At 43.9% G+C, this 9007-nt stretch overlaps 1 protein-coding gene across 7 annotated transcripts; it reads left to right on the forward strand.

Moving 5' to 3' along the window:
- The first annotated feature begins 370 nt into the window (after window positions 1-370).
- Window positions 371-8601, forward strand: ZBTB18 (zinc finger and BTB domain containing 18). Of its 7 annotated transcripts, XM_066617585.1 has the most exons (4): window positions 1256-1669; window positions 3306-3362; window positions 5093-5780; window positions 5893-5977. In XM_066617585.1, exons 1-4 carry the CDS (start codon window positions 1657-1659, stop codon window positions 5897-5899), a joined length of 765 nt encoding a protein of 254 aa, XP_066473682.1. In that variant the 5' UTR covers window positions 1256-1656; the 3' UTR covers window positions 5900-5977. The 7 variants fall into 7 exon arrangements, with proteins under 7 accessions (XP_066473665.1, XP_066473673.1, XP_066473649.1 ...); XM_066617544.1 differs by lacking the exon at window positions 1256-1669 and adding an exon at window positions 708-751 and having other exon boundaries at window positions 3280-3362; window positions 5093-8601; XM_066617535.1 differs by having other exon boundaries at window positions 1267-1669; window positions 5093-8601.
- Window positions 8602-9007: the final 406 nt, after the last annotated feature.

The raw sequence follows: 9007 nt of genomic DNA on the forward strand, positions 1-9007 counted from the left end.
TTGGAGGTCTTCCGCCTGGGCCACCCACCCTTCCCGGCAGGCTGGCCTGGCCTCTTCCCCCACCATGCACCGCGCCCGGGGAGAGGGAGCCGCGCAAGGAGCAACACCGCTACCTCTCCTGAGGGCGCAGGGACTGCAGTGAGGAAGAGGAAGGCGCGCGGGCTGACCCGGGACTGCTCAGGCCCCGCCCCCTCCGTGCCCGGCAACGGTAGCCCCGCCCCCGGAGCCCTGATTAGCCCGAGCCTGGAGTTTGCTCGGCTTCCTCGGCTCGTCATTGGGCGGGCCCCGCGTGTCGATCAGGGTCCTTCCTTTCCCCTGATTGGCGGGAGCTGTGCCGGGGGCGGGCCGCGCCGTCCGTCGGGGAAGGAAGGAAGGAGGGAGCGAAGGAAACATCTGGCCGCCGCCGCCCGGGCCCGTCTGTGCCGCCGCCGCCGTGCGTGCTCCCGCGCTGCGTGCGCCCGGCCCCCGCCCCTCCCCCTCCCCCTTCCAACGGTCCGGGCTCCCGGGGCGCTGTCATGGGGAGCCGTTGAGCACGCGGGGGCCGCCTCGCTCCCGCCTCCCCCTCCCTCCCTCCTTCCTCCCCCGCCCCGTCCCGCTCCGCTCGCCGTGCCCCGCTGGTCGTCCCTCGCTGCCTCCGGGGCGGGGAGCGAGCGGGACGCCGGGCGGGGGAGCGCAGGGGGCGGCGGCCGGACGAGGAGGCAGCGGCGGCGGCGGCGGCGGCGGTGCAGGGACTCGGGGGCCGCTCCAGAGTGTGAGTCCCCCCGACCCGACCCCGGCAGGGCTGGGGCTGCAGTGGTGGCCCCGCGCGGGTGAGGCGGGAGGAGCGCAGCAGGTGGCTGGAGGGGCAGCCGGTGGACTCGGGCGAGGAGCTGTCGGGAGGCAGGACGGTCCTGGAGGCGCAGGCTGTGAAGGGGGTGGGGGGCCGAGAGGTCACACCTGCTCCTGGAAGGGACCGGGCAGCGCAGTGACAGCCCAGCCCAGCCCAGTCCACTCTTCCCTGGGAGCAAGCCCCATGAACTCTAAGGGGACTTACTTCTGAGTAGACGTGCCTGGGATGGGGCTCTGGGTTGGGAGAGGGAGAGAAGGGGCAGGCTGCTTCTGGTCCAGATGGGGTGGGAGGGAGCGCCTGCCTGCCTGCCTGCCTGCCTGCCTGGGAAAGGGCATGCAGGAGCAACAGGGCTGCGACTGGAAGAAAGGATCAGCCCCTAAGTTAGTAAGGCTCCCAGTTTGCAGCCTCCCCTGCAGGGGCTGGGCTGGGCTGGAATAGGAACAGATGGGGGGGCAGGGAGGGAGTCCTTTGTGTGTGGCACAAGCAGAGTGTGTGTTTTGTCTTGCAGCGCAGAAGGTCAAGGGGGAGTGGGTGCTGTGGGGAGCAATGCAGCTGTGCAGGCAGGAGGGGAGAGAGCAGGCTTACTTCCTCCCAGCTGGACTCCCTGTTCAACTCTTCTCACTACTTTCCTTTTGTCGCTTTGGCTACTGTGAGCTAGTCTGTTTCTGCATTTGGCTGCTTCCGCCTGTCCTGTCTGAGTTGCTGTTCCTCTTCCCCCTCCTCCCCAGTCTGCACACTTGACTTGCTTTGGTGTCTCCACACTTGACAAAGTGTCAGAGGGACAGATTAAGCGATAGCTGGCTTAATCTTCAACTTCCTATATCTCCATGAAGCGCAAAGGTGAAAATGCATATTGCTTGTCAGTTTACAATGGGTGTTCCTCTCATATTTCTACACCCCCCCCCCTTATGATATTTTGTTGAGATTGGTGGCAACAAAGGTGGGGCTTGGATTAGTTAGTAGCTCCTGCAGTGAAGTGCTGGTGTGTCATTAGGAGTAAATTACACTGAAAAGTTAGTCCATTGAATATAAAGCAAACTGAGTCAAGTGGGTTGACTTTTTGCTGCGTAAGAGCAGCTCACTTCATTTTAACTTATTTCCCATTACTCAAGATTCTTTTCTGTCAGGTAAAAAGAGGCCATAACATTTTTCACGTGAATGAATTTTCTCTGTCTCTGCACAATAAAAGTAGCAATGTGTGCCTTAATCCAAGTTGCAATATTGTTTCATTGATTTAAAAAATAGAAAACTTAATATTAATACCCACCATAGACTATATTTTTACATCCCTTATCACTGCAGTGATCACTCTCCTGGAGTTTGAAACCCACAGTAAAGCCCTGATACTGCTCATTTCTGAAATGAAGCACTGGCTATAAAGATCTGAAGGCAATCCCCAGCAAAAGAGTTGGAAATGGTGTATTTTACCCACAGTAAATCTTTGTGGGGTGGGGGCGGGGGGAGGCAGCAGGGGCAGGGGGAAGGCAGTGATGTGATCCCCAGGATCGTGTCGCTCGGGGCTGTAGGGACTGGGATGCACCCCTGAGCAGCAGGATCCTGCGGATCACACTGCTGCCTTCCCCCTGTCTCCTGGCTGCCCCCGCCCCTTAAGGGGGCAGAGGCCAGGACCCACAGGCTGGGGCGTCCTGACGCCCCAGTTTGAATACCACTGCCTTATCAGATCATTATACAATACATTGCAGTGTAGGGGGTGGGTGAGGAGGGATTTGTTGTTATTCCTTCTTTTGATATAACTTATTTTGCAAGTGCAAAATCGATAGTGCAATTTGACTTTGTCCTCTGTTTTTTATTTTAAGTGTGATAAAAGAGCATTCCACTTTGCTGTTGTACATGAATTCCTAAACAGGCATTCTGTTTTTTAAATATAACTAAAATGCTGTAATTGCACTGATACCTATGTGCGTTATTTAAAAACAAAAAGCCTCTCTAAATCCCTGGAAGTGATGAACCAGTTAGAGAAAAGTTGTCATTTAAAACAAACCTCTGGGTTCTGTAAAAGTGAATTAGTGTGGGCTTGAGTAAGTTCTCAGTGTATAAAAGACTCCACAAAGTTATGACAGAAGGGCTGCTATACTGTACATGCAGTGGAGCCCCATATGTTTAAGGATTTTTTTTTACTTTTCTCTGTTAGAAAGTTTTGAAAAAAGAGACTTTGAAGTATTTTGTTTATACTAACAGACAAGAAAAGTTCTCCTAAGAAAAAGCTGGTGGCAGGAGTGTAGAGGAGTAGCATATGGCATTAAAAGGAGCACAGCTGGAGGTAGCATTTCCATCTGAACATGATGTCAGAGCAGCTGACAGCCTGCCATCCCTCAGCCTTTTATTCTAACACACAGACAGGGAGTTAGTGTGTGTGCCGATCTGTGTGTAGGGAAGGTATCTCATTCCTCTCTAACATCATCTCCACTTTGCATCTGTCTCTTGCTTAGTCTGCTTTTTTCCACTGATCTAACAGACCTGGAGCCAGCAAGACTTGGACAAAAGGACTTAATCAGGTTTATGTGTACTAAAGGTAGGAGCAGCAATAGGCTAGCTAAGTGCATTTCTCTCATGGTGTTAATTTAATTATGGAATAAAATTCATATTACTAGTTTAATGAGGTTGAGGAAGAATCAGTGTAAAAGGGATAAGGGTTTGTATTGCACTTGAAACTTGGAATATATATTGCCCGTTCTGTTTTGTGCAGTTGTATCAAAAGTAACTTTCTAAATGATGTTTTTTTATTTTTATTTTCCTATGTACTGAGGCAACAGATTATAATATAGGGAGAAATTATTATAACAGTACTATAGTTGTGCACGTTCTAATGATATTGCTTTTTAAACAAGTGTTTCAACTTGAATGTATAGGATAGAATTAAAAGTATATGTGGATGTCTTATGCTTAGTGATTTTCACTGTTCAACTTTGTTTAAAGACCCAGACACTGCAAAATCCATAAATCTACACCCCTTCTATTTTTGAAAAATGGAAATCATTTGTGTGTTAAACTTGTCTGTTCTCTTTTTTTCATTCTTGGATATATATAAAAGTTTATTTTAATACAACAATAATTGTTCAAGGGGAGGTTTTTGTGTTCACGACTAATTTAGAACTTGTAGATTTGAGCTGCCTGAATTGGCCAGACAGCTGTAATCGCACTCCTCTATTCTTAATCTCTTTATCTGGGCAGCAGCTGCCATATGGCCACAGTCAGCTGGATCAGATGTTTATAAGCTTCCTTCTTCGTCCCTCTCTGTCCTTTCAGCCTCCTAATTTGATCACAGCTACCTTGTGAGCTGCCCTCCAATCTTTATTTTTAGCCCTCTTAAGGATTAGGATTGATGTTGGCTGTGGGGCACTTAAAGTGATTGTATTGTAAATCTTCTTGCTTTATTCTAGCAGTAGTATTTTATAGAATATACCTGGGTCAGGATTGTAACTTTAAGAACATCTCTGCTCAAAGAAGCAGCTGCTGTACATAAGTGCTTTAGCACAACTTTGAGTGTAAGTCACAGAGATGAGGAAAAATAGTTCAGGATTTTAAGTAGAAACTTCAGATATTCATTTTGAAACCTTTGCTTATGGTCGCAGAGACCAAACTGTCATCCTAGTAGCATCCAAAAGAGAAAAGGAAAATGTTGGAATCTTGCCTAACTTCTTTTTATCATTTCTGCATTCTAAGAAAACATTCTCCAAGTCTTTACATTTAGGATTCTTAATAGAGGAGAGGCATAACATTGTCTTGTATAACTGTCACTTTTTGAATTTTAATGTTTTAAGATTTGACCTAATAATCAGTTAGCTTTTACCAAAAAGAAATAATAGAAAAGGCCAATATTCAGAAATAAGGCCAGCATTTCTGTCAAATCATTTTAGTAGCTATTGTCCTATTGATCAGTTAAGGATTATTTTTCCCTACCTCTTTGGGATTATGTATGTTACATCTCAAGGTTTTGCTTCTGCCTTAGCACAGTCAGATTTGTGGTAGCATTTAACTTAATAAAGTTTGGATACTTGTGTTTTTTCCCTCTAAGTGTGCTTTTTTAACATTGAAGTAACTGTTGATAGGACTCTATGGAAGTTGAGGAGATAATTGAACAGAAGAAGCGATAAGAAGTTGATAGATTTATCCATATGGTTTGTTGTATACTAATAGTATAATTAATAATTTCATATCCTATGAAGGTTTTTTACTATTTCTGCTAGTGTAGAAATTGTTTGATTTCTACTAATGTTTAACGTTTTTGTGTTTTGCTTCCAGGTTATGAAGACAGCATGGAGTTTCCTGACCATAGTAGGCATTTATTACAGTGTCTGAGTGAGCAAAGACATCAGGGTTTTCTTTGTGACTGCACTGTTCTGGTAGGAGATGCCCAATTCCGAGCACACAGAGCTGTCCTGGCTTCATGCAGCATGTATTTCCACCTATTTTACAAGGACCAGCTGGACAAAAGAGACATTGTTCATCTGAACAGCGACATTGTTACAGCCCCAGCTTTCGCTCTCCTGCTTGAATTCATGTATGAAGGGAAACTCCAGTTCAAAGACTTGCCCATTGAAGATGTGCTAGCAGCTGCCAGTTACCTTCATATGTATGACATAGTGAAAGTTTGTAAAAAGAAGCTAAAAGAAAAGGCCACCACAGAGGCAGACAGTACAAAAAAGGAAGAAGATGCTTCGAGTTGTTCCGACAAAGTGGAGAGCCTCTCTGATGGAAGTAGCCACATGGCAGGAGATATACCCAGTGATGAAGATGAAGGGGAAGATGAGAAATTGAGCATTCTGCCTAGCAAAAGGGACTTGGCAGTTGAGCCTGGGAACATGTGGATGAGATTGCCCTCGGACTCAGCAGGCATTCCCCAGAGTGGTGGAGAGGCAGAGACACACGCAACAGCAGCTGGAAAAACAGTAGCCAGCCCCTGCAGCTCAACAGAGTCTTTGTCCCAGAGGTCTGTCACCTCCATGAGGGATTCAGCAGATGTTGACTGTGTCCTGGACTTGTCTGTCAAGTCCAGCCTTTCCGGAGTTGAGAATCTGAACAGTTCTTATTTCTCTTCACAGGACATAATTAGAAACAACCTGGTGCAGGTGAAGGTGGAGAAAGAGGCTTCCTGTGATGAGAGTGATGTTGGCACTAATGACTATGACATGGAACATAGCACTGTGAAAGAAAGTGTGAGCACTAATAACAGGGTACCATACGAGCCAGCCCATCTGGCTCCTATGAGGGAAGATTCTGTTTTGAGGGAGCTAGATAGAGAGGACAAAGCAAGTGATGATGAAATGATAACTCCAGAGAACGAGAGAGTTCAGGTGGAAGGGAATATGGACAGCAGTCTGCTCCCTTATGTCTCCAACATACTTAACCCTGCAGGCCAAATTTTCATGTGCCCCCTCTGCAACAAAGTGTTTCCTAGTCCCCACATTCTGCAGATTCACTTAAGTACGCACTTTCGAGAGCAGGACGGGATCCGCAGCAAGCCTGCCACTGATGTCAATGTCCCGACCTGCTCCTTGTGTGGTAAGACTTTTTCTTGCATGTACACCTTGAAACGCCATGAGAGGACTCATTCAGGTGAAAAACCCTACACTTGCACCCAGTGTGGAAAGAGCTTCCAGTATTCCCACAACCTGAGCCGCCATGCTGTAGTTCACACACGGGAGAAACCGCATGCTTGTAAGTGGTGTGAGCGCAGGTTCACACAGTCTGGAGATCTTTACAGACATATTCGGAAGTTTCACTGTGAGTTAGTGAACTCATTGTCTGTCAAAAGCGAAGCACTGAGCTTACCTACTGTCAGAGACTGGACATTAGAAGATAGCTCACAAGAACTCTGGAAATAGAATTTTTATATATATAATTAATATATATAAATATAAATATAAATCTATATAATTGTGGTACAGTCTAAAAGCAGTCTTGTTTCCTTGAACTGAAAGTTTGACCATTAGCTTGTTTTATGCACTTTAAGGCGGCATGAACATTTCACTACTTTCGTACTCTGATGTTATGAAATATAGAAATGAGACTAATAAACTTCATAAAACTTTTCTCATGTCTCCCCATCAAGTAAGTACTTAAAAAAAATAAAACTGCAAATGAACAAGTGACTTTTAGGTTCTGTCTAACCATACTTGCAACGCTGCATCATTTCAAACCCAATTTTTAAAAAATCCCCCTCCAGTGTTATCAGTTTGTTTAAATTTTTAAAACTGCATGCATTTTTTCTAGCTGTGGGAAACCTGAATGCTTTTAGACCCAAACAGTAAATTTCTGAAATGATGGAGTATCTATTTTTAAACAAGCAGTTAAGATATTATTGTAATTTGTTGATTGCAACAGTTCTCAACTTCAAAAAAAAAAAAAGATTTTTGAAAATACACTGGAATTGCTGGGACTGTGTAAAGGTGTGCTTGGGATGGTAAAGGAAGTTGCAGCTTCAGCAGTTGCAAACTGCATTTAAAAATGTGAATTACTGTTGTATACTGTAATTGATTAAATGGGCTAGGGGTGTCAAGGAAATTGACAAGTTGTGTTGCTCTCAGTTGAGTCTTGAAAAGTAAATATTAATGCTACGGAGATGCATGCGTTTCAGTATATTTTTGTCTTTGTTTGCATTGTATAACTTTAATGAGTGAGTTTTAAACTTATTTAATTTTTGTAGGAAGAAAACACCACTGGAAAATTTGGTGTTATGAAGAACATAAATGCACTGTTTTTTTATTTTATATAATTTAAATTGCCCACTGTCTTTAAGTTGAACAAAAGCTACGTGTTGATTTAGCTATGTAAAGGAAGATAGTAATGTTTACAAACAGGCTTAGAGATTTGCATGTGCAGTGTACATCTATCAAAAAAGATTTGATTGCACAAAATTCCTGCCAGCTCCAACTTTAGGTGCATACATTATCCATATGAGCATTTTTAGAATTCCTGCTGCACAAATTAACAATAGGTCATTCATTTTTCGCCCCTTGAAAAGATTCTGTGGAGTGAAAAAGCCTCAGGCTGGAAGGACTAGAAAACCTTGATTGACATGGGGTGGGGTGGGGGACTGGCGGGAGGAAAGTTGGGGGAGGTTTTGTGAACTGTGTATCCAAGCAGCAAAGACTGCAGCCTGACGTGTGGTTTTAATGATCAACACGCAGGGCGAAAGCATTTTGCACAGTGTTTGTTTTCCTGTCTTGCACTTACAAATAAGGTCTATGGGAGTAGCATGGAAAAATTTTTTTCTTTTTTCTGCTTTTGTTTAGAATTTGATCGCCTTAACTACTGTAAACATAGCCTATTTTTGTGCTTAAGAAACTGAATGGAAAACTCCATTGTGTGTTGCTGGACTGCTTTGGAAATATTTTGGTCAAATGTATGTTAATTTGGCTGTAATGGCATTTAAAACAAAACAAAAAAGCTGTGAAAATGGCCTTGGAGCATTATCTTTAGTTACTTGAATAGTCTCTAGGTTTTAAAAATTCATTCTTTTTATTAATTTAGAAAAGACAATCAGTGTCTCAGAAAAATGGACTACTTTTGGCTTTTTTATTTTGTGGTCGTGATTGTTTTTGGGGGGATGTTGCCCTTTAGTTTCACATTCTTCTTTGGTTCTAAAAATTAGACTGACATCTAGCTTTGACAATCATAGTATGTTTTATTTTCCTGAGGGGGAGGGGGAATAACTTATAATGCTGTTTAGTTTTGTACTATTGGTGTGTTGGTGAATTTTTAAAACTGTGTGCTAACTGCAATAAATTATACATACTGAGAAATCAAAAGTTGTCTTCTCCCCTTTTTAACTGTTTAAGTCACTGAGTATTTTTGATAATGTCCCTATTTGTTACCTTTTTTGTCTAGATTCTTTTTGCTGGCTTTATGGAATGATGCTCTGTATGAATTGGATGTGCAACAAAAATAGTTTCAATTACACAAATTGAACATCCCAAAAGGCTGCATTTCTAAAATACATTGGTGAATAAGTTTCTGTTATTCTGCAGAGAAACAAGTAGTTACTGTAGTATCCATCAAGTTTTAGGACATTATTAAAAGTTTTATGAAGGCACAAAACTCTAAATAGATGTGTCAAAATGGATTTATATTGGGTAAAAAGTAGGGTGTAGTGGGGAGAGAGAGTAATTTAATTTGAAGAAATGCTTGGTTAATAATTGGCACCCATGAAAATTG

Source organism: Tiliqua scincoides, chromosome 1 (assembly GCF_035046505.1).
Source record: "Tiliqua scincoides isolate rTilSci1 chromosome 1, rTilSci1.hap2, whole genome shotgun sequence".
Taxonomy (NCBI): Eukaryota; Metazoa; Chordata; class Lepidosauria; order Squamata; family Scincidae; genus Tiliqua; species Tiliqua scincoides.